The 26,934-nt window shown below is 38.0% G+C and overlaps 1 protein-coding gene across 5 annotated transcripts in view; it reads right to left on the bottom strand.

The window, feature by feature from the left end:
* The window catches only part of LOC145984273 (uncharacterized), a 466,606-nt gene that overhangs the window by 234,879 nt on the left and 204,793 nt on the right, over positions 1 to 26,934 (bottom strand). For all 5 annotated transcript variants that reach the window (XM_083117902.1, XM_083117903.1, XM_083117905.1 and 2 more), the window contains exon 3: positions 14,878 to 14,958. In XM_083117902.1, coding sequence (XP_082974028.1) covers positions 14,878 to 14,958 — 81 coding nt within the window. The remainder of the gene's footprint in view (positions 1 to 14,877; positions 14,959 to 26,934) is intronic.

Raw genomic sequence — 26,934 nt, 5'->3', positions numbered from 1 at the left:
CGAACTCGGACCGAAAGCATGGAAGTCAGACGTCAGCCAGAAGGGTTTTTAATCAGTGCTCATGTGTGGAAACTGCTAACTGGGAGGATGTTTGGTCCAGATTTGGGTCTAGCAGGGGAATGGTCCTATGTTTTAGCAAGGTAAGAACGAGACAGATGGGAGGGGAGGGGGCTCTGCGAAAATTGTGCTAGCTGGGGAATACCCTCTCTCTTCGAACACTATTTTTGCTACATTCAGATGACTCGGTTCTGTCTTTTCTAAATAATGAATCAGAATTTTTCCCAAAACACTCTTTAGGCGTAGAAACTAATTGGGGTTTTAATCAGTTCGGCTGCTCCCAAAGAAAAATCCAACCCCAAATCTCTTTGGTGTTATGTGTTAGTGTGGGTAAGCTTGCCTGTATATTATGAATTGATTAGTTCAAAATTCAAGTTCAGAAAATCTCACTTATCTAGGACTAGTTATAATTTACTATTTCTCCTGACTACATGCGAACTTTGAATGGCATTTTACTCTATTTGTATTTGTAACTTTGTTGTTTGACGTCAGTTTTCTTCCACTTTTGGCTAATCCCGATGATGAGGTGAGTGATGATGAGATGAAATTGATTAAGGGACACTTACAAAGAACACCCATGCCTTGGCAGGGACTCGAACTCGAGAGTATTGGTGGCGAGATCGAAAGTCGACCACTTAACGCCCTCAGCCGCCGAGCCAGATAACAAGTATAACGATTCATCTGCTTGAAGTTCCATTTTTAATGGCGCTCAATGTGGAACATTGCCTGCGAAGCAAGCAGCACAGTTGAATGGGGGAACCAGACGTTGAGGAAACGAATCTCTAGGTATTGAATGGGGTTGAAGGAAGTTGGACATAAAGGAACATTCCTTCTCATGGATCTTGTGACAGACGGTTCCAGACATCTTCCCATCCCTGTGCTTCTTTGCCTGTCGACATAAAATTCAATGAAGGTCTTAATTTGACAATCCCTCTACTGCGGATCTCTTGAACGCAAATTCCATTTTCGGCATCTGAGAGAACAAGAGGTTAAATCCGCTCCGACGCCATAAGAACGGTTAGAGATGCAACCCGAAGATAGCACCGAGGTGCCGAAAGACATTTTGGACCCTTTCTTGCATTCCTTTTTGCCTAATGCAAGTCCTGCTTTGAAATCTTTCTCATTGAAGTGCGAGCAAATATTCAGTGAGTGATCAATATAAGGTGGGTGTATGGTGGCTGGTTTTCTGCGCATCCGAACTGCGCATTCAATCGATTCGGTCAGTCACCTGACCTTTCTGGGAAGAACATTCAACTCACATGTCGTTTTGAGGTGGCCACTGGCTCTTGTTGGGAAATCTTAAGTGTTGCTTATCCCTTCTCTCCCTGTTCCAAAATAACACGTTCCAAGAACCTCAGGTTTATAATCACTTCTTTCGATCGAAACTCTCTTGATTATTAAAAGCCATCAGGATCTTGTCTCTCGGTCCATTAAAAGATAATAATTAAAATGCCAAGAGCAGGCGGCAGGACTGATCTAGTTAGAGTCTCGGGGGGAATGACGTGCGATATTATAACCTCTAGTTTAATTGTTTCTTGGCATTCGCTATGAATGTCTCTATAAGGCAGCATTTGTCAGCTCCTTCGTGCTCCACATAACGTCTCGGTAATATTTCTGGAATGTTACAATGTTGTCGTAACATTACACGCGCGTACCAGTGATGTTTCTGTCACGTGTGTGTCGTCTGGAAATATCCTATGTGATATTGAGCGTTTACTCTGGCGTTGAAACCAAACATACTAGAACGTCGACAATTGATTTGGTTTGGTATATTTTACTTCGCTTTTCTGCACACAAACTAGCGTCATAGCGCGCTGTGCCACAGAGGTAAATCGGTTTGCAAAATGTATGCTCTCTCCTGTAGTCCGTCTTTTGCAATGTACAGTTACCGGCAATATAAATGGGACAACTAGATCGTGAAATACTCGCTTCCCTGCAAGGCGTTATGTGTGTTGCCTAACTCTATGGCGATGACCGAAAAGCAATAGCAAATTTACAATAGCAAGTTCCGTCTCCAACGTAGACATCAGAACATAAAGTGAACCTACAACAGTAGCATATCACAACAAGAAGACATAAAAGTTTAGTTTCTGAAGGACTTTTATATTGTAGTGTACTTGAATTGAATAGAGAAATTAGCATATATACTTATGAGCCGCGGTGGTCAATGTCGACCTCCGTGGCAGAGTGGTTAGCGCAGCGCTATACAAAGGCAGGGGTCCCAGGCTCGAATACTGGATAACAGATGGATGTTTGTGTTTGTCTGTCCTGGTGAAAAACTAGAGAATGAGGTGAAACTAATTTGAAAATATTTGAAAGAGAATGACAGGGGATTTCCTTTTTTTAAAAAGTGGCGTCTGACTACCAAGCGGGAAACCCGAGTTCAATTCCCGGTGTGGGAATTTATCCGACAATGTCCCTAAATAGAGCGACTTTGGGGGTCGCCCAACCTCTAACCAATGGGTACCTGGGGCAACATCAATTTTGCTATGTCTCAAAAAAATTATGTATCTGTTCTTAAACAATTCATTTTTAATTAGTATTTTGTCTAAAAACTTGTAATGCGTTAATGCGTTGCGTTGTGTATATGTAATTGGTTTATGTGCCTGTATATGTTAATATTTATGTTTATGTATATGTATATGAATATTATGTACTATGTAAATTTATTTACTTGTAAATCCCCGTTGTAAGTGGAGCAATAGCTCTGTTATGAGGAGTATGTATAAATAAATAAATAAACTCTAGGGTGTAAAGCATGGCAGAGCGGTGCTGCTTACCTAAATGTGTGGAGATCTAACTTCATGCCGCTACTATGTGCCTGCCTCCATGGTGCGGTGCAATGCACAAGTGGTATCTTAACCTTATAAATATCAAGTTTCTACCATCCATTTTGCCTTCAGCAGTAGCGCTTCGGATATGTACTACAAAAGCAACAAAGTGACAATATGAAGAGCAATTTATATTGAACCATTAGAAAAGAACACATTCTAAAAAATGTGCAACTGAGTTGCCAACAAAAGAACAAAAGTTGTGTAACACCCTGCTGTAACGCAATATTTAATCGAGTGTTAAAGGCCTTCAAACTTGCTTGACATCAAATGATGTAAGAAGACACCAAAGATGGTGTTAAACAAAGCCAATTTCGCATTAACATCAAATGGAGTGTCCTGTTGCTATATTCTTTTTAGATTGTAGGATCCCTGTTTTAAATTTATATATTTATGAGGTGTAGAAATATCTTCAAATATAGCACAAACGGAAATGTTTGCTGTAACTGGCAAATTATATACTATACAGGATCCTGGGTATGCCATGCATCACACAATACAATGATTTTCTTAGTGCCTCTTAGTTACTTACTAACATTACACTTGATATCCCAGTTCCACAACGCAATAATGAATGCTTATTTACAATTAAATATTTTTTAAAAAAATATTATTCCCAATTTGATACTTTGTTTGTTTGTCACTTTTGTTTTTGTCACTTGTTTGTTTGTTTCTCAGTTTGTTTTCAAGGGGTCTCGGGTTCGATACCCGGAAGAGGCACAGAGTGGTTAGGATCCAAATTCAGGTCCAGTCCCGATTAGTCCATCTGCGCATAAAAATGGAATTTCAAGATAAAACTTAAAAAACAAAACAAAAAAACCCACTCAAACTCAATTTTATCATCAAAAGTTGCCTGAAATTCACTATCGGTGTTTCTGAGACCCAGTGGAAAAATTGTATTTCGAAAATATATGTTTTTTGAATTGAAAAAGGCTTCCCTGAAACTGCAAGACAAATGAAAGGAGTCACGAAGAAAACACTGCAATTTCAGCCCGTTCTGCTCCTTTTCGCCTTACGACAGACAGCAATAAGACTCCTCCCAGCTAACGTAAAAGAACAACATACGTGAAGTATTCTCCGTCTACCGTTCCAAGTAAATTTATCGTTCACAGAGGACAACAGTTGTTCCACAGCGCGAGGAAATTGCCTTGCTGATACGAGAAAATGAAGCATAAAACCCTCAAAGTACGTAGATGAATTCTACCTTAATGTCACAAGAACCGCATTTCCTGCTTTTTGTTTTACAATAAATAAAGCAACCTAGCTAACTAACTTTTGCTTATTCAATGTCTCGTGAATTCTTGATTTAAATGTGCTGAGGAAGTGTCGTTGTGTTTAAAAATGTAAGAAACAATTTCTCGAGATGTAAAACTCTTATAAGTGTTCGGAAACACCATTTGCTTTTACCAAACAAAGTTCTGTTTTCATGTTTATGTTTCAAGTTATTTTTATATGTAAAAATAATATAAGTATGTGTAAACTATAATATAATATGGCAACGAAAATCCTTTAATTTATATTTGTTGCGTTACTTAACAAGTGCCTATTATAATAGCTATAATAGGACATATAAATTAGATTAAACGGTATGTATAATTAGGGCCATGAATAGTTATAATGATGAATTCTTAGATAGAACATTACTCCTACAAATAAATGGATTAAGAAGTATGTCGACAGTCCGACACAAGACCAAAGGATGCAATATGAATTTTCGTAGAATATATTTATATCAACAATGAAATATCATGCACTGCAAAAATTATTGTTGCAATTTAATAATAATGAACACGCACGCTTATGTATAGAAGTCTGAGTTAGGTGGAATTAAACATTGCTTTCATCCAGAAAAATCCTAGCGTTCTGCATGTCTCCTCCGTGGCGTAGTGGTCATCGCGTTGTAATCAACGGGTCCCGGGTACGATCCCTGTGAAAGGCACAATGGGCAGTGGTTCGGGTCACACTTTAAACTGCAGATCCAGTCCTAATTAGCCTATTGACAATAAAGTGGACTTATAACAAACTTTGCCAAGTGTCTTGCAATAAAATGCTTACGATGCGTTAAATTGTATATACAGTATGTGTGAGTGAGCTGAGGAAAGCAGTGCGCGCTGATACAAACGACTGGTAGCTGCAGACGCGTTTTCCCCTTCATGCACTCACTTCCCCTATCACGCGTTCCTTGGCCGATCCCTCTCGAGTCCTACTTGCGCAGCGCAGAGGACTTGCTTTTGTTCGCTTGCTCCAGAGATTCCCGGACAGAGTGTATAGTGAATTTTCCTCAAAAGAACGAATATATTACACACACACACACAACACACAAGAGCCGCCGTGGTCTAGTCAGTAGGGTGTTTGACTACCACGGTGGAGACATGGTTCGATTCTCGAGGTGGGAAAACTCGGATGGGAATTTTCAGTCGCAATCTGCTCTGGGATTCACTCAGACTACCATGGTTGAGATCCAGAATGTGTATAGCCTTACCTCCACACTCATTCTATGCCTTCACGGCGTGGTGCTATGTACAGAAGAGATCTTTGCATGAAAAAAATACCGTCACTAGTTTAGTTGTATCTTCCATTAATTGCATACCCTGTAAATTCAGGCTGAGTGAGGTTGAGCGAATACTGACAGTTGCCCTACTATCATCATGCTTTACGGATATTTCACATGTAATGTTGTTTGTTCATTTTTTGCTTCCAACAATCATGTTAATGGTAACAACAGTGTATTATGTTCAGTTTGAAATAGGAGCGATGCCTATAATATATTTTCAGTTTCTCCAGTAAACGATAAAGTGAGATAATAATGTATCTTCAGCATGAACAGGAAACACACCAAAGTGCTAAATTTACTGTAATTTTGGACAATTAAGTTGAATATTACTATATCTTGATGAAGTTAGTCATAGTGACACTCAAATGCTATTCTACTTTGGATTTAAAATTTAGAGCAAAATAATTTAACTTACCTGTTGGCGAATTTACAAAAATTGATGTGTAGTGCAAAGTTTATCTTTCAAGAATATGTTATTTACTGCATACAAAAATGTAGTTTTTGAACCTTGAAACTTAGTATAATGGAAAAAATTTCCTAATAGTATATTTGAATGTCTTATATATTATCAGGATTTAATCTTTTCACGCTGATACCTCATTTAATTTGTTGGTTTTATATAACAATATAATACGTAATTGCCATGGGAAACATTTTGAGAAACATACTCCTGTTAGCATATATGTTTGGATTATTAACTTTTATTTTTGATATTGCTATCCTTGAGTTGTTATAATCCTATAGCGCAACAGCCCAATATTGGGCCAAGGTTTACCTACCGACTGCTGGCCTCCCTCCCACGCGAGCCACCAAGGGGGCGTGGAGATCTGCAGCCAGACTATTGGCCGTTGTAGGACTTCGCGACCGGATAACGCTCACTCACTCGGAGCTCCCCAATTTCCTCACGATGGTGGGTTGCCACCGGCCCTATACGTAGGCCGAATAAATTCCGACCAGAGCCGGATTCGAACCTACGCCGTCCCGCAGCGAACGATCTCAAGACGAGTGAACGCCTTAGCCCGCTCGGCTACGGCTTGAGGACCACTCAAGAAATATAAATAGAATAAATTTAAATTTAGTATAATTTAAATTCATAAATAATAATTATCCCCACTCCCTCTATACGCCTTCATGGCGTGGTGCTAAGCACAGGGGAGCACTTTACCTTTTTTTAAAAAAAATAATGATTGCAATCAGATTCTAGTAATATGTATATGACGCTTTTATCACCCTTGTATTGCCAAAAATTGCTGCAGACACACAACGATAGTAAAACACCAGAATGTGTGAATTAATATACACCGGAGATTATTATAAACCTAATGAAAACGAAGAGACTGCCAAAATGTACCCTGAATCAAATCTCGGTATTAGTAATTTTAATACTCTTTCAGCATCAAATCAAGAAAAGCAATCAACTCGCTAATATAATGTGAAGTTCATAATCCTTGAATAAGCTTTCAAAATAACTCTATAGCCAGCATATCTCGCTGGTCATGTTATTGGCTTATATATGCACTGTAGAATTAAGCTAAATGAACACTAAATTAAACTCAACTAACGATTTCAGCACCTGGATAATGTTAATTACTATTATCTCTTCTATCTTCGCTACTTGCTACATGGGTTGGTTCTGAATGTCATTTTACAACAAAAATTATGAGTTCAATTACAGCTGGAGTCACAGTAATTTAAATTGAACACTTCTTCCTTTGCTGTTCATCGTATCTGATGGATATACGTTATGATTACAAGAAGAAATCAGATTTTAAATGAATTTGATATCCTTTAAGGCCTAAAAGAAAACGCATTGAAACCACAAACTGTACATAAAATGTGTACACTTATTTCAGACAACTAATGAAACAGAAATAAAAAGCCTCCTTCGTGTCATTAAAAAATAATTATGTTGATAATTGTCTATACTCTGTCACGACTATCTCTGGAGCAAAGCCGCACATAGCGGCAGAGAAGGGGAGGAAATCGAGTGGGCAGAGCGAAGCAGTACACGCTACTGCGAAGGCTGGTAACTGCAGTCGCTCCTCTTTCCTCCACGCAGAACAATAATTTACAAAGTCGTCCTCCGTGACGTGGTGGTTAACACTGCGCGTTACGACGCAGGGGTCCCGAGATCGAACCCCGGGCATGACATGGGCGTTCTTTGTGAATGTTCCTTCACCAAAGTTAATCATCATCACTCATTCTTATCTTCGCAATTAGCCAAAAGTTTTCAGAAAAGCGAAGTAAATTAAACCAAATCAAATAATTTACAATAATGTATATTAATAACAAAGAAAATCATATTTTGCGATATTTCACTTACAATGAGATATCACAAAATATATAATAAAGTTGCTCTTATGCTTGTCTATGGATTTTACAAATGCTGTGCTGCATGAAGTGAATATTTTTAGAAGAAAAGAGATGAAGATGATTTAGTATTTTCATATGAATTCAATTTCTACTAGAAATAACTTACTACTTCATGCTAGCAATTAGTTTCAGAGAGAAATGCTCATATTAAATGTTCGCATAAAACAAAATAATAATGAGCTTATACTCAGAGAAAATGATCCTATCCTAAAAGTCAGAGTTAAAACATGATTTATCGCTGAAGACTCGTGGATACTTTACCAACTCTAATGCAAGGATCGGTTGCTTCTCGTACGCACATCCATTTCGTCTGAGAAATCCAATCTCTGTCACTTCCCCATGACGTCAGTTCTGCCGGTTAAGGATCATCCTCGACCTAATTCTCTGTCTGAATGACAAGCTCGGCATGAAGACACGTCTCTGGGGAAGGTATTTTATTCTCGCACGCCTCACTGGGATAAAAATCTTCATATTTTGAAGGTAAATGTGGTTACACCACAGACTTTAAAATCTTTATTATATGTTTTTTTTTTCACAACTACCTTCCGAGAGAAAGTATGATTGTTTATCTACTCTCAACCTTTAAAGAAGCTATTTCATGTAAACTGAGACAACTTGGGTTCGATTCAAGATGGAGAACATAATATTTGGATACCAAGCAAGTGGTTAGGAATGCGTCATTTGTTTGTCATTTATTTAATCGGTTTATGATTCACTATGATAGTCGAGATTAATTTCAGCGGCTTAAATGAACAAGAATTGAAGTGCCACAAAACTATAAACCGTTAGTGTAGTCCCTATTAGTCTATCTGGGATGGCATTTGTTTCTTAACGTTTGTCTTCAAGTGATGATGAGAGTTACAATTTTAAATGGTGTCCGATTCACAAAATTTACTTTCCCACCAGTGATCAAATCCGAGAACCCTTTATTACAAAGCGACAACCTAAACCTCTGGTGGAAATAGTGAATTGACACTTACATACAATCAAGTTTCGAAGCAGAATTGCATAAGTTATTTGCCCAGCATCATCATCATAATCACCATTATCTGTCATCTCATTATTATTATAAATCGGCTGTGATAATAAAATAAATTGAACGAACGCGCTTATTTGCTACATGGTCACAATATTTGACAACTTTCTTCTATTTTATTGATCTACCTTGCAACCCTACTAATGTTTCCTCATGACACAACTGCATACCCTGTAATATTAATCAAATTGACGCCATCCACCTTGCCATTTCGGCCACTTTACGACTTTCGACTGATGAAAATCTGATGCTGCCATATCCTTTCAGAAGCATGTAATTTTGTTCATAATTACTTTCTCCAACCATAAACATTGGGAGATAAGCTGGTAGTAATGACGATCTATGAAATTTCAAACTCCGTTCATCTCCAAAAACACTTCAACAAGTTGATGAACGATTGAAGTTGACACACAAATCAAACTAAATTCATTAAGAACAAGTGGAATACATTACGGATAGAATTTCCTTTATCGGTAATAGTTCACTTTCTTCCAATAAACGATTAAATGTTCTTAGCTGCAAGTGGAACGATTCTCATTTCCGTTTTGTGGGATGTAAGAGGTGACCCTACCATGTAGTACACCCTGGACTGCATTTGGCAGACTAACGAGGCTCTGGAGTTTGGACCTACGGCCAGTTTAATTCTTGTAGGGCTTTGTGTGTGTTGTCCTGTGTTTTGTCCTTATGTGTGCCGAAGGTCCCTCTACAACCTCAGCTATTAACCAAAGTAAGAATATTTTAGTTCTCTCACGTTACAGTTAAGTTATTTAGTTTTATTTTAGTTGTCATAAGGGGCTGGACCCCGTATAATGTGACGTGTATATATAGCCTAAGTGCTGACGCACCCAAAATTTTTAAATTATTTAAATTAAATTTTAAATTCAATCAATCTCATTTTCGTTTTGCGTCACACATAATGCGAGAAGTAATTACGTCATAAGTTACATACGAGTCATTCCATGCCAAATCAACACAGATATGTGCAATTTCTAACCTGACCATCTCCGATTTTCATAAAATTTGGGGAGGTGAAAATATACATGGAACTTAGTAACTATGAACATTTTTAGTCTCGTGCGTCTTGTAATTGTTAAATTATTCAAGGTCAAAGTTCACATAAATTGCCCTTTTTGAGACCGCTTAGCTATACTAAATGTGCTGTAACTCCGCCCCTATTTAGCCTAGGAAGCTCAAATAAAGCTTATTGTACAGGGAATGGAGCAAGCTTTCCAATGATATATAACAACACCATCTTTCGATAAATATATAATTTTGTTACGTGACATGTCATCACCAAAAATCGTAAAAAAAATATATTTGGTCCTTCATGCCATACTGTAAAACATATCAAAAAATCATTTTGGGACTGGGATCAGGAGATACAAAATAATATGTGTAACTATGTGATTGATAAAAGCCTCATTACATAAACTATGACAAGTCAAAAGTCCATTAACACCCCCTACAAAATGTAAAGGAGTTATCCTGGTCATGAAAGAAATAGGTTAGGCACAGGGAGATCTCTAGCTGCGTGTGTCAAGTGCAGGTCCAGCATTTTTTGACCGCCATATTGAATTCAACGCAAAAATTTCAAAGGAAACGGGGTGATGTGATATTATATTATATATCAAATCAGGCTAGAACTTCAATGAAACGGCGAAGGTTTTTCCAAAGTATCTTTAACCAGCAAAAAGTTATTACTGCATGCTTGTAACCATTTTCTCCTTTTCGAGGTGTTAAAAACAAAGTATTAAGCCGAATGGTTGTTGCTGGTAAGCTAATGATGTGCTATAGTGTATGATGGAGAACGGGAATGGTTGGTCCATATTCAACAATGGAGCCTTAAATTGTGAGAGCTTCTTGGATTTGTTAACTATACAGGTTTCTCATCCTTGCTTACGGGATATGGCACCAGAGTTTTGAACCAGGACAGTGTGTGACCACACTATGTGAACATTTTGGCAATTTCTTAACGGTAAATTTCTAGGTAGATTGATGGGCAGACGCGGATCTATTAAATAGCCTGCGCATTTCCCAGATCTTACATCTTAGGAGGACTTTTACCTTCAGAAACATTTGAAGAGAATGGTGCATGCACTAAAAGTCCCTGATATTGACCATCTGAGAGATGGCATAGTTGCTGCTTGCGATGATGTTGCACCTGCTACATGTTCTATGTGAGTGTGAGAGATGTGAGTGTGAGAGACGTCAACGAGTGTGCTCACAGGAATATTGACAACACTATAATGTGCATATATCGTAAGTGAAATATATGCGTATAACGTTTTGCTGCCTAAAAATAAGTTGGGAAGAACCTTCGCTGCTTCATTTCCCGTGAAATTCTAGCCTGATTTGATATATCACATCACCCCGTTTCCTTTGAAATTTTTGCGTTGAATTCAATATGGCGGTTAACAATATGCCGGATCTGCGCTTGACACACACAGCTAGGGATCTCCCTGTGCCTAACCTATTTCTTTCATGACCAGAATAACTCCTTTACATTTTATAGGGGGTGTTAAAGGACTTTTGACTTGTCATAGTTCATGTAATGAGGCTTTTATCAGTCACATTGTTACACATATTATTTTGTATCTCCTGATCCCATTGCAGTCCCAGAATGATTTTTTGATATGTTTTATAGTATGGCATGAAGGACCAAATATATTTTTTTCATGATTTTTGGTGATGACATGTTTTGAGATATTCAAGGTCAAAGGCCAAGGTCACGTGACAAAATTATATTTTTATCGAAAGGTGGGGTTGTTATATATCACTGGAAAGCTTGTTCCATTCCCTGTACAATAACCTTTATTTGAGCTTCCTAGGCTAAATAGGTGCGGAGTTACAGCACATTTAGTATAGCTAAGCGGTCTCAAAAAGGGCAATTTCTGCTAACTCTGACCTTGAATAATTTAACAATTACAAGACAACCGAAACTAAAAATTTTCATAGTTACTAAGTTCCATGCATAGTTTCAACTCCCCAAATTTCATGAAAATCGGAGATGGTCAGGTTGGGAGCTGTGTTGATTTCGCATGGAATGACTCATACCACTAAGGATCCTTAGAGCCATTTATTCAAGAACAGTGTCTTCAAAATCCTTACTGAGTTATGCAGACCTGAACGTAATAAATTGTTATAATGAGTAAGCAAGAATCAGGTAAACCGCTCTCATGATATTCCATCCTTCGGTTGCTACGTTCCGTTACAAGTCGAGTTCGCATCTTGGTTTTGGTTTCATCAAGGATTCGATATACTCGTATTTTTGTCCCAAATGATGCACCTGCTTTAAATTAAGCAGTATACCAACACTAAGCATTATATTTTGAGAAGTGATGTTATTAATGAATATCTAGAATATCGCTTATGTCTTGTAATGCACTATAGTATAAAACTTCACATTCACCTCAGTAAAGCGCCAAACACGAATTCTCGCAACACATGATTGCGAGCGAAGCGAGCAAGAAAATGTTTACATCCAATTCTTTGCAGGCTTTCAAGAATATTAATTTAATGGTGTGTCAATGCTTTCTTAAGATCCCGAGAGATTTAGTCTTTTCCAGCTTCTCTTTTGGCACGTTTGGGGTCGGAAACGTGTAGATACAATATCGCTAAATACAGTCTCCAAAACTTAATGTTCGAAATCTCTCGACAATCTAAGATTTAACACTTTATCAAGAGCTTCCTATTTCCTCCTTTATATACTGCTGGACAAAAAAAACCGGACACTTGCATTTTTTGTGATAACGTAATGGGTCGATAAAAGCTCTGGTACAAGGGCTAACTAAATGTTGCAGAAACTGAATTAAGTACGAATGCATAAACAAAGTCCGAGCCTATGAATGGTGCATATGGTACTACATGATCTGCCGAACATTCTGTAATATACCTGCGAGCTGTTATTGCAATTCAGATGTCAAATATTAAAGTGTCCGGTTTTCATTGTCCAGCAGTATATTTAATACTCAATCCTACCACCAAAATTTCCATGCTAATTTTAGACAGCATTGCCTCCTCCAAAAAAATTAATTCTCAGTCTCCACACCAGAATTTCCGCAACAGTCTAAAACAATAGTAATACACAAGAATTTGATACCCCCTCAATTTAATGTTCAGTCCCCCTCTAACTAAAATACCAGTCATAATGTAAGACCTAGAGTTGGATACTGCCCCCCCACGTTTAATTCAGAATCCCCCCCCAGAACCCTCGTGTCAATTAAGGCCTAATATGTAAGAGTTGGATATTTCTCTCCCCCCTTTCGATAATACCCTTAAACACTTCCTTTTTAATCATCTGTATTACTTTTCTCTTTCCATATTCTTTAATTTTGTTTCTTTCTTTTTCTTTACTATTTACTTCTGCTTTTCCTCTTTATCTCTTCTTCAATTGGCAACATCGCTTTTCTACTCCAGTTTCTTTGCTTCTACTTCAAGAGAAAACCGCCCGCTTGGGTGTTTCTTTTAACAAAGAGTACCGCTCCCTTTGTTAACCGCTGGGGATATAATGAACGCGCGGACTTTATGTTCATTGTGGTGGTTTCTCATCTTGTTTACATTTGCAGAGTGCAAAATACTTCAATGACAATATTTATTTGACCATAGGCGTTACCCCCACACCCCCTATACGCCTTCATGGTGTGGTGCTATGCACAGGGGAGCACTTTACCTTTTTTTTTTTTTTACCATAGGGTATCTTAGTACGATTCTTGAGTGCTATTAAGTTAATAATTTCGAGTTCAGAAAATTATCAACTGAAATCCCTGCATATGTATGAACGTTCCTAGTTGCAAAATAGAATTCCAAACTCTTGTGATTTCTTATCTGTGGTAATGTAAAAGAAAGAGTTTGCAACCCAAATGCACACATACTAGAGAAACCAGATAAAAATACGGCACCTGAGGACCTCCTTATCATTATCATTACTGCATGATAATATGTAACAATTATAATTTATATAAATTATAATGTGCACGCCTTATGAAATATTTCTGTACACTTCACCGAAAATTTCATCTCTCTACCCACATTATACCGTATCAATCCATAAGATTGTATGTTTATTTTATTAAGTCTCTCTGAACGCTTCATGTTGACCAGGGCATTCACTTGTTTTTCTCAGCTGTCTCAAGCCTCTTAGGCATGTTTACAATGCATTGTGTTGTGCCATGCAAACCTCCTGAGCATTCAGGAACAGGTAACACTTCTGGTTTTAGAGTCAGCGGTTTGCATGGTAGCAATTATGATAATCACACGATTCGGCGATTCGGCATCGAGGAAGAGCTCGATGGCCAGGGAATATAGAGGTGAGACAAGCTGGGAGGTGACTGACTTTGGGGATTGAGTGGAGAGAGAGAAGGTGGTCAGCAAGGCAGTAGGTGAAGAGTAGAACGACGCTCTGGTCGACAAATAGGAGAGAAGCTTACAGAGGACTTCGCTATTTTCATTCAGCTAAAGACTTCAGATAGACAGGTAATTATCCTACACCCAGCCATGATACAGGTTCAACGGTTCACAAAATCCAGCGAGTGACCATTGTCTTTTCAGCAGTTTAATTCCTTTGTGTAATTTGTACCTTTCGCATGCCAAGCGATAACTCGTCATGTCAATGACGAGTGGTCTCATCAAGAGGATGAATGATGAGTAGTTTACATCACCCCATCAATTAACTGGTTAACCTGCTAGATACTCTTAAGATCCCACGAACTTTAAGGTTCGTTACGATACATATAAAAATACAGCGAGAACGTAAATAGTAGAAATAATTATATTTTGTTCTAAAATATATTTTAACTCTTACCTATCTTTGCAGAAAATAATAGCAAATCGAAGCATAATAATGCATACACATAATCTGCTAGTTTAGGAATTCTGTTGATATATAAGATTATATTATAGTAAAATGCATGCACGCATAAAAAGTCTAAGTAAGGAATATTAGAACATTGAATGGCAAGGAAAGAGAATAAGCATCTCACTAATCAGCAAAAAATATTTGGAAATTCCATAAAGAAGAGGGATCTAACCTGAATGGGATCCATCTGTAGTCGGTTTGTGTACTTCTTCCTCATTGGTACGTTGTGGGTTGCTTTTAAGGGCAGTTCCACCTGAAATATAAAATATATGTATTACTACCATTTAGTCTGGGTGTAATTATTGATTATTCTGAAAAACTAAATATGCTGACCAAGGCAGTAATTTATTTTATTAAAAACATAAACTAACGTAACGTTTCAACCTTCTAGCAAGGTCTTCTTCAGACTCTGTATCAAGTAACTTTTGTACTTGATACAGAGTCTGAAGAAGACCTTGCTAGAAGGTTGAAACGTTACGTTAGTTTATGTTTTTAATAAAATAAATTACTGCCTTGGTCAGCATATTTAGTTTTTCATAATCATGGAAACAAGGCTTAATGGAGTTATAATTGATTATTCTGGCAATGAGTAAGAAACAAGACTCTTGTGCTTCAAATGGAATGCTATAGTCAGTAAGAATAATAGTTATTTATTTCTTAGAATTTTTTTTCATTTCGTGCCGGGCTCAATGTTGCAGTACTTGATACACAAATTCAGATTTCATGTTACTCTGTAGAAATTTCAGAGAAAAATTCAGGCTCGACCAGGACTCGAGAACTCTGATCTCTGGAATAGCATCATATCTACTCAGTTTGGTATATTTTAGTACTCATCATTGCTGAAATATTGGATATAAATTTGATTTGATTTATTTTACTTCGCTTTTCCGCCACTTTTGGTTAATCGTGAAGATGAGGATGAATGGCGATATGATGAAGAACCATCACAAACACACAAGGACAGTACACAACATGAACCGCACGGAGGATTACATAGTCCGTGAGTAGAAACGCCAGAGTCTCTCTAGTCAGCAAAATGGAAGGTGAAAGAGAGATTGACTTTTGGGTGTCTTGTCAAAGGGTCACCCCCTTACATCTCCATTGCTGAGATAAAATCTCAATACGTTGGAGGTTGCTTTTAAGGGTAGTTCCATCTGAAGTATAAAATCAAATTCATCCAATCATTATTCATCCATCATCGTCGCGTTGAAACCTGCGTCGTTTTCTAAGGAAGCTTTCACACTACAGTGGCATCTCGCACGTTGAATAAAATGTCACGTGACAAGGCACTTGAAACGGAGCCCTAAGGTATCTTGCACCTTGTGCAAGTCCCCTAATATGTATTGGTTTCCTTGTTTTCTAAGTTTTACGTTGCGTATTTGCATTGTTAAGGGATTTTCTACGGTGGTAATGAAAAGGACGAAGGATACAAGCAGAGGGATTGACCGGGGCCTTCAATCAAAGCATCATCCTAGCATTATTCTTAATGATGAAATGGTGATAGAACTTAAACACAGAACCCTTGTTATCAGTGTTCTAGATTAGCCCTTGGTCTATATAGGGCATACGAGTGGCATTTTCAACAATGGTACTATAGTCTATCCCGGGAATGTCTGGAGCAAGGCAGGCGCATAGCGGCAGAAAAGGATGGAAACCGAGTGGGCAGAGCGAAGCAGTACACGCTACTGCGAAGGCTGGTAACTGCAGTCGCTTTCTCCACCTCCACGCAATCCCATTCCCTCTCACGTATTCATTGGTGGGGCCATCTTGCGTCACTACTTGCGCAGAGGCTTATTTTCGTTCGCTTGCTCCAGAGATATTGGGACAGAGTATAGCTAAACTGAATTGTTTGCTTGATTTGGTTTATTTTACTTCGTTTTCTGTTACTTTTGGTTAATGGCGAAGATGAGAATGAGGTGATGAAATTGATGAAGAGACACTCAGAAATAACACCCATGCTCAAGACGGTGTTCGAACCCGGAACCCCTGGCGTCGTAGCCAAACTGAAGAAACTTCGTGCGTCTAGACAGGTCTTTATATGGTTTCTATTTGCAATTTGCACCAAGGCTCCTTGTTCTAATTTTAGCGAAGCTGCAACTGAAATCAACTCAAGAGCTGCATTAGCCGCAGTGCTCCTCAATGTCGCCCTCCATTGGTAGTTGCTCTGGAAGCAGCATTGCGTGACTTACACTTCGAAAAGCGTCATGTTTCATAAAACTTGCGCTTATGAGATGGAATGCACCGTGGGCATCACGGAACGGAAGGCGCACGGTATCAGACGCTCTCAGAAGCTCTTACGCTTACCGTGTGTGCTTCCAAGGAAGGGAAGACTGTCCTTGCAATAGAAAAATATTACTTTTTTTTATTTTGTGTATTCTGTGTTAGTAAGTGAGAAGACTTGTACCCCTTACTAGCACGCAAGGGACATAAATGAAATGAGGTCATATTCCGTTTTGCCACATATCTTGACTTGTAATCAAAGTGGCCAGCGTTCGTTTCTCGGCGAGGATACATTTGTGTGATCCTACTTGACCTCAAAGTGCTTCATTGATAAAGTGTGTGTATATATATAGGGTGACCTGTAATTAAATGTATTCCCTTAAAGGGGTTAAAGTGGAGACAATTTGCAATAAATTTGACCATTTGATACCCCGTCCGAAAATTAGTAGTTTTCGAGATAATCGAATTTCTATTGTCTAAAAAAGACAATTTTCCACATAAAAAGATGAATTGAGAAAAAACTGCTCATTCTATGGCACATATTTCAGCGTTTTCTGATAGCTAAGAAATAAGTTGTTCGTTGAAAAGAAAGATTTCCCAAATAACGATCACATGTAAGTAACGGGTGGGTCTAAACTTACAAGTGGTGAAAAAAAATACACTCTTAGTTTACTAGGCAACATATTAATAACAAAAATGGTATACCACGAAGCGTAAAAATTACTTAAATTACTTCCTAACTACTAATTTTCGGACGGGGTATCATATGGTCAAATTTATTGCAAATTGTCTCCACTTTAACCCCTTTAAGGGAATACATCTAATTACAAGTCACCCTGTATATATTGAGTTGTGTAGTTGTTAGATCCACTTTATGCACAGTAAGGCTAATTGGGACTGGACCTACAGTTTAAAGTGGGAACCGAACCACTATTTGCCTCCACCGGGTATCAAACCCGAGACATCTTGATTACAAGGCGACGACGCTACCACTAAGCTATCGGCGAGGACCTATATATATATATATATATATATATATATATATATATATATATATATATATATAAAAGGAAAGTGCTCCCATGTGCTTAGCACCACACCATGAAGGCGTATAGGGGATGTGGAGTTAGGGCCCCACATTTTCTTGATCACGGCCGAAGGTGGGGGTGGTGTGATCAGCACCACGCCTCTGACTGCCTTTACCCCCCAGGTACCCATTTTGTGAGCGCTCGCGCGTGCGTGTAACTACATGAATGCACTATAATTTATGATCAAACTACAATATTTTGAGTACTTGTTACAAAGGCGCCTGCATAAAGTTTGCATGCTTAAGTTAGATATATACGTAGACATCATATTTATTTATTTAATTATTTATTTATTGCGTCTTGTTTATCATGGCGAAGTTAAGGCTTTGTAGCCTTTTCTACCACTTAACCATGTTTACATCGAAATTTGATCATATGAAAATTAGAAAACAACATTTAAACCATTACATAGAAAGGTAAATATTAAAATAAAGAAAGAGAAATATACAATTAGAAAGAAAAAATTACAAAAAAAAGGATAAGAAAAAAATACATACGGGAATAAAAACCTAACCTATACTCACGAGCATACAACAAAACACACACATACACATACACACACATACACAATCACATGTTCATGAAAGTAGTCAGCGATTTGAAATATTAAGGTGAATAAGGGTTTTCAGTGTTTTTCTGCGCTTAACTGTATTCAACTTATCACTAAAATATAATGTGCTAACTATTTGTGCCCAAAAAAAGTTTTAATTGTGTCTTAAAGACATATGCTGAAGATGAGTTCCGGATTTCGAGGTGCAGTGAGTTCCAAAGTTCCATATTTACATGTCATCATGAAAAGGAAGTGTTTTAGGGGAATTAGAGAGAGAGAGAGAGAGAGAGAGAGAGAGAGAGAGAGAGAGAGAGAGGAACAAGAGTGATGAAAGAAGCGATAGAGAATAAGACAAAGACAGAGAATCAAAGAAGCCAGAGAGAGAGAGGGGGAAGGAAGGAAATGGAAAATATTAGTGGGAGTTGAGGAAGAGAAAAAAATAAAGAAGTGAGACAACACGCGCGCGCGCAGAGGGAAAAGGAGAGAGAAAGAAAGAGGGAAGCGAGAGGAGGAGAGAGAAAGATATAGAAAAGTTGAATAGATAGAGAAGAGAGAAAGACAGGAAGTAAAGGAACAGAAACGTGCAAAAGAGAGAGACAGAGAGAGAGAGAGTGAATGAAAGAAATACAGAGGCTACAGAGAGAGAGGAAAATGAGAAAGAAAATGAGAGGCGACAGAGAAAGAAAGAAAAGCGAAATTTGAAGGGAAAAGAAAAGAGAAATGTAGAAGATAGAAATGCAGGAAGAGAGAGGGAGAAGAAAGAAGTGAAGTAGAAGATCATTAGAGGAAAACAATAAAGAAGAAACACAGAAAATGGGACGAAAACATAGAAAAAGAAATGGTCAAGAAGAGAGGAAGTAAACGCGAATGAATAGGTACTAAAACTTAGAAAAACTCAAGTTTGCTAGAAAGTAGATAATACAAGGTAAAAATAGACAAAAGAGTTACAAATACAAAAGGAAGGAGAAGTATACATTTTCCCCTTATTCTAAAGGTGGTCTAGCCTTGAACCTCCCTGTGGACGCTCGAGTTCACAATAACAAATTAAATGCACGGTGTTAGCACCAAACGTAGCTCCAAAAATTCACGGTTTCGGTATTGTTGAAGAGGAGCCAGATCGAGGTATCTCCATCTGTTCTCGTTAGCGGTAGAGTCACTTATCTCCAATTTGTTATTTTAATAAAATAGCAAAGAGTCAGACATATTCCTAAGAATATATTATTTCCTCTCTCCTAACGTTCATTGAGTTGAGTTGGGTTTGTGTGGAATCCGAACAAATATGTGCCTCCACCGGGTATCGAACCCAGGACTCCTTGATAAAAAGGCAACAACGTTACCACTACGCTTTCTTCAATAAGGAACCCAAATATTTTACAGAAAACTGCGCTACGCCACCGACGCGTAGAGTACAAGGTTTAGGCTTCTTTTATTTATTCAATGCAAACTCTTAATTCACCAGAAACACACTACAACTGGTAAATTTTTAGGTTGACAATCCCAATATTTGAAAAGGACGTGCTCTATGTTATAGTGGATTTGCCCCAAACGTGCTAACATTAACTTCTCCACATAACCATGGCACTGAAATGCACTATGACCGTAGATTGCTGTAATTTGTATGGCTATTGTAGAGACACAGATCCGATACGCTCATTAGCGGGTCCATTCATGCGAATGAATTGATTTAATGAACAGCAATACACCGTTTCCAAAGAATTCTATAATAAGGTGCCTATTCTTACATTGAAAAACGTGTTGATAAAAATACGATGTCTGCACTGATCCAACCCACCGAAATCTTACATAAAATAAGAGTATCTCCAGTAAGTACATCGAGAACTACAATACTATTTATTATTTAATGCTTGTGCATGTGTGTGCGCACATGCACACAAAACTAGAACTAACTTGAATTAGTGAATATCTATTTTTCTGTGCGCACTGTAAACTATTTCATGCCAAATGGAAAAAAAGCTTACAGTCGGACGATTTTGCGCACATGCATTTGCATTTATGTGCATAGCTTGTCCCTTAAATTGCAGTTCAGTTTGCAGTGCGTGAAAATACGCGTTCCAATGCAGATTCTCATTGTCTTTCGCTATGCAACATAATATTTATGATCCCACATTTTAACAGCCCCCTTTCGGCTGGGAGAAAACCAGTTATGATGATGGGGATGCAACGATAATTAATAATAAGATATGAGAAAGCGGACTTCCCTAGAGTTTTAATTAGGGTAAATGACCGAAGATATGAACTTGCAGTATTTGAATTTAAGCTCAAAGAGCTATTACAAGATACTATCAGAGAATTTTCTAGTACATCTCTATATTAAGATAATTGATTTGTTGAAAATGTTATACGTTGTAACAGTAGTTTATTCTAAATTTTCAAACTGTTAAAAAATTGTCCATTGCAATTAACCAAATCTTTTAAATTCACAGCTTTGTTTCTTGGTGCTACATTTAAAGGAACAGATTTTACTATTATATTTTGCCAAATGTAAATAAAACTTGGAGTAGAATGGGAATATCATAACCAATTTTCCATTTTATCAAATGTTTGATAAATGATATCACCTGGGCGATTTCAAGGATTGTTTTCCTAATCCTTCATTCCCTGAAGCATCATTTGTTTCACAATTATGAATTGCGAATCGTTTGAACCATCGCATTGTGGGATCCTGTCAATATGTCACCCATTAAGTTTTTGAGATGTTTTTGTGCATGTGTTGTTAATAACATAATGGTGGTTTGGGATCAATATATCTCCTGGGGACAATGCCGTTTGGATAGTATACATGGAATGCGATTGCCCTCCGTCCCGGATGAAACGACCTGCTCGATATCTGATGGGCCGTGTCAGCTTTTCTGGAATATGAAATTTGCATGAGCATTTGAACATTCAGAGCCTCATTTCGGATGGAGAATGCGAAATATCGCCAGTGAACTTTCAACGCATTGGATACTTCAGAACCATTCATACCACCCAGTCCTAGATCTTGAAATGCGATACTTTTTTCACCTACCGCTTTATTTGGAAAAGAAAGGACGCAACTTAAAATCCACCAAAAAAATCTAAAAGTGTACCGAGCATATATTTTATGTAAAAATTCCTTACACGGAACTAAAAAAGGAAACTTTACCTCAAACTTTAAGGTTAATTTGTCGACTTCGCATTCTCCAGAGTGTATCTCGATTATTATTCTAGGGTAACACTGTTGATCCTTGTTTCCATGTTAATAAAACATTAAAATGCTGACCAAGGCAAAATTTATTGTATAAAAATATACACTAAAAACGTAACGTTTCTACCCTCTAACAGGGTGTTCTTCAGAAGAAGATTCAATTTATTGTGTAAGGATAATACCCACGAAATTATTAACAGAAAAAGAAATATAAGGTATAGCAGGAAAGATGAAAACAACATTTTGGAGAATATCAAGAATAAATACGGGCCGACCTCCTTGACGGTGTGGTTAGCGTAGCGAGCTACGACGTCATGGGTTTCGAGTTCGAATCCCGGCCTGGGCATGTGTGTTCTTTGCGAGTGTAGTGTCCCTTGATAATGCTTCTCTGAACAAAGTGGAAATTAAAATAAAGATATTTAACGATTAAATAAGAAAATTCAATATTCTGAACAAATTTAATGTTTAATATTTGAGATTTAAAATTGAGAAATTATTTGGACACCTTAGCAGGTGTATTCCTGTCAATGGCCATGTTGAGAAATCTTACAAAAAAGGAGGGAACGTTATAATCTGGTTTGTTATGTGTGACCTGGCGTTACGAATAGAGCGTAACAAACACCTTGAAGTTGAGAAGAGAAGCACGTGCTGCAGAAGGGTCCATGGAACGCGCGGTTTAATTAGTAAATTATTAACCTTTCAGCTCAACCACGGTTGCGGTGTAACAAGAGTAGCTGGTTACCACGTGTTGTAATCCACTGTGGCCACTTGAGAGTGTGGAATCTCACAATTTCCTCCAATGGATCAGAATCGTTTCCTCGACATTCCCAAGAATGTCATTTCTGTATTAAAGAGCCGCGGTGGTCTAATCGGCTGTCGACATCCGTGGCGGAGTGGTTAGCACAGCGCGCTACGACACCAGGGATCCCGGGTTCGAATCCCGGCTTGGACATGGATGTTTGTATTTGCCCGTAAAGAGAAAAACCGAGAATATAGTGAGAATTGATATGTGTGAAAGTTGCGAAAATGGTGAAAGACGGGGGATACGACCGCATAGGGGCATTCATTTAAAAGGAAAAAGTCGGTTGGGTGTCTAACTGCCAAGCGGGAAACCCGAGTTCGATTCCCGGGGTAGGTGATCTAAGGCTGAATTATTTCAGGCCTTGTACCCGCATAAAGCGGCTCTGGGGTTTACCCAGCCTCAAATCAATGGGTACTTGGGGGCAACCCGGGGGAGGTAAAGGCGGCCGAGATCGAGAATGTGTGGGCCCCTACGCCCACATCTCCTAAATATGCCTTCATGGCACGAAGGCTATACGAACGGGGAACTTTACCTTACCTGCCATTTCTGTATTATTTAAAATTCAAATTAGAAATTGTTTATATGTTTATAAACGACCCTTGCAGAACGTTAAAACAACCAAATATATTTATTTATTATTTGGAGTAGAATTACACATAAGCTAACAATATATATCTACTAATATTCTAACTCTTTAAAACTGCTTATTGCCTTACATGAATAAAAATTTTGTGCTATGCGATTATACTCACAATTTATGTATATATATATACACACATATATACATTTATTTATTTATTAAAAATACAATGAAAATAACATGAGAGCGGAAAATACGTAATCGTATAAATAATTTCGCAGATAGCACATGGAGGTAGTGAGATAATTGAGGCACGGCGTCAGTATTATTGGGTTAATATTTTAATCTGTTGTTTAAATTAAGCTGAATTTATTTCCTTTCTGAAGGTTTGCAGGGAGCTGATTCCACACCTGATTATGATTGTAACAAATAAGTAACAACACCGTTCGAAAAACAACAAAATAAATTTATCATGAAACAGAAAATATTTTATTATTCCTGTAAAACAAAGGTACACACACAAACACACGCATTTACACATTTATTTTGTATGTATGCATATGAGACAAACCACAGGGAGAACTCAGTTTTTCAAAACAATTTTATTCGCATTTGTGGCGAATCGATCACTTTTTTTTTTCAGTTTAGGGAAATTCAAAGCATTAAGTCGCCCACAGTATGCAGATTCCCTTGGGCAGTGCAGCTGAGCGCTGTGCTAATGAAGTGGTTTTCAGTTAAATAGAACGCGAGTATCAATTACAGTTGGCTCTGTGACCTGCATGTTCCTCGTCTCTTGTCGACGAAGAGACGCAGTGACACACATTAACATGTTTTGTCCATTTTTGACGAACACTTGGAAGCATACTCATCCTGATGGGGCGCTTAGAAGGTTGTAAGGCTACACATTTTCACTGTGACGCATCTTAAATCTAATGTTTATTAAAATATCATTATTATCAACTGTATCTAAATATTCACTCAAGCTACTTCAATTCTAGATCATCTCTAAGCTAGAGATGTTTTCACTAAAACGTATACATTATTAGTAGCTTATTTGATGCATTTGACTTTTTATAAAGATTTGTGTGAAATTGGGCATTATTTGTTTATTTTGCTATAATACTGTTTAGATGAAAACCTTGTGTGCTCAACATATAATGATGCATCACTGTTGCTCTTTACATCACTTGCAGAGAAAGAAAGCATGGGTTTTTGTCTATTATCTTTATAATTTAAATATCTGATAAGTAATTTTCTCATTCCCTCTCTCTTTATATATATATATATATATATATATATATATATATATATATATAGATAGATAGATAGATAGATAGATACATACATACATACATAAAAAAAAGTAAAAGTGTTCCCCTGTGCATAGCACCACGCCATGAAGGCGTATAGGGGGTGTGGGGGTAACGCCCCACACTTTCTTGATCCGGTCGTGAGTGGGGGTGATGTGATCCGCATCACGCCCCTGACCGCCTTTACCCCCCAGGGTTTCCCCCAGGTACCCATGTTATTCGACGCTGGGTAGGCGCCGGGGCCGCTTCCACCGTTAGAAAAGTTCCCGGATTTGAACCGGCCGGGGATCGAACCCGGGACCTTGAGCATGGTAGTCAGACGCGTTACCGACTGAGCCACCGCGGCCACTTATATACATGTAATATTTAAGGAAAGTAAACTCAATTTGAGCCACTGATTTCCTAATCCAATCTACCCTGAAGATGAGAGTGACGTTAGCTCTCGAAAGCTTGGAATCTTTTCCACAACTCACCTGGTCGATAGTCAGAGAGAATCTTTTCATTATTCGTTGCCAGGAAAGCTTCAAGTCTTACTTCCAAATTCAAATCTCAAACTCCATCAGAAAGTTCCATAACTGCTGCGTGCATTAGACACGGCAGAATTTAGCGTAATTCGAAACCAAAATAATATTGGTGCACAATTCATGAAGTTACTTCCATCAAGGCAGCAAGCTACAGGTATAAAAAAAAGTCGCGCGCTTTTGTCTTAAAGTATATTTGTGAATATCGTTTGTAATATTTGATAATTTTGTCTACTAGGACATTATTCTTCGTAACGGTTTATTTATTATTATTTTTCTTTCCTTTAGCCCGCCTTATTAGCGCAGCATTCATACGTTACGTCGTTAATGATATATACATACCTACGTGGGGAGCCAGAAATATTGATATTCAGGTGTGTAACTACAATCACATGAATCCACTGTAACAGCTTGCAATAGCACATAGAACATTTTATTCCCTCTTTAAACGATTAAATCCATGAAAACTTGATGTCATGTAGAACCAGTCACAACTATGGAAGCTTTTGGGTGCCAAAATAAGAATACCATAATAATTACCCAGTGCCGTGTCCGAATGGGGGGTGGGGGGGTTGATGGGGATCAAAACCCCACTTTGACATAGCATCCATAAAAAAATGTCAAATGCTTTAACCTTTACTTTCCCAATGGTCTATGAGTGTTCCATCCACAATATAGCCCGAGTCGCCTGATGGCACACTCATGGATCATCGTGCTAATTAAACAATTCATGTGCTTTTAGGGCCTTCATACTTGTATGTGAGGTTGTAAACGCTGACAGATGTTGACTTTGAAATGTCATGTGGAAGAAAACCCACCCACCTAGGACCCCTCTCCCTCCCGACTCCAAAGTTACGTATGGAAGCTGGCGCGAATTTTAAATTTGTACACTTATTTGACAAAAAATGTTATAACTCGTAGACTATTTCACCAATCTACTTCGGGTAACTTTTGTTTTTCCGCTAAAACATCAGGGTATGCAACCGTGCAGGAATCAAAACGCCAAAGCTAATTAGAGGGGTTGGGTGGGCTGCGACCCCTAACTTTCAATGAAAAAAATCATAAAAATGGGGAGTTTACCCCTCTTCCCCGCTATTTTTGAAAGGGGAGGCAAACTTTAGCCTTATTTTCAAAGAATACTCCTTTCTCAACGGAATGAAAGTCATTTCATGTTTCTGGGTGCATTACATTATAGAATATGTGAAAAAAAACACCCCATTTTTATGATTTTTTTCATTGAAAGTTGGGGGCCGCGGCCCACCCAACCCCTCTTATTGGCTTCGGCGTTTTGATTCCTGCACGGTTGCATGCCTTGGTGTTCTAGCTGCAAAACAAAAGTTACCCGAAGTAGATTGCTCAAATAGTCTCCGATATATAACGTTTCTCTGAAATAATTATAAAATTTAAAAATCACGCGCAAAGGCGGCGGCCAGAGAGAGGTTACTTTCGAAAACTCGCTCGGCGGTCTAAAGGATAAAACGACAAAAAATAGAGCTGACTACTAAAAAAATAAGACGTAACCCCCTACTGATGGTAATATCCCTTTCCCTTCTGAAAATTATGGGTACACCACTTTCAGAGTGAATCGTTAATGAGACACCCATAAGTTGCATTCGAAAACTTTCCCTTACATTGACATTTTTCTTAAAATGTATGCTTTCTTTCCCTAGAGAGAAGGTGATATGTATTTGAATATTCAAGAGTCAAGACAAAAAGTCTCATTTCTTCACCATCAATAAAACGAAACTCGTGAATAGTTTATGGTTTAGAAATAAAAGTGTATAAAAGTAAAATAACCTTCCCTACAATCAAAATTTTCTATTATGCGCTTGCAAATAGTTGTGAAGACATGAAATGTTTATACTTTAAAGAATATTTGTAGTTGTATCAGGGACACAAATGTAAGAGCGTTGGAAAATTGCTCTAGTGTTGCTGATTCTTTAATATATATATTTCTCACTGTACATAAGG

This window comes from Lepisma saccharinum, chromosome 2, assembly GCF_977018435.1.
Source record: "Lepisma saccharinum chromosome 2, izLepSacc3.1, whole genome shotgun sequence".
Taxonomy (NCBI): Eukaryota; Metazoa; Arthropoda; class Insecta; order Zygentoma; family Lepismatidae; genus Lepisma; species Lepisma saccharinum.
The sequence above is the reverse complement of the archived record's forward strand: the minus strand, read 5'-3'. Positions and strand labels throughout refer to the sequence as shown.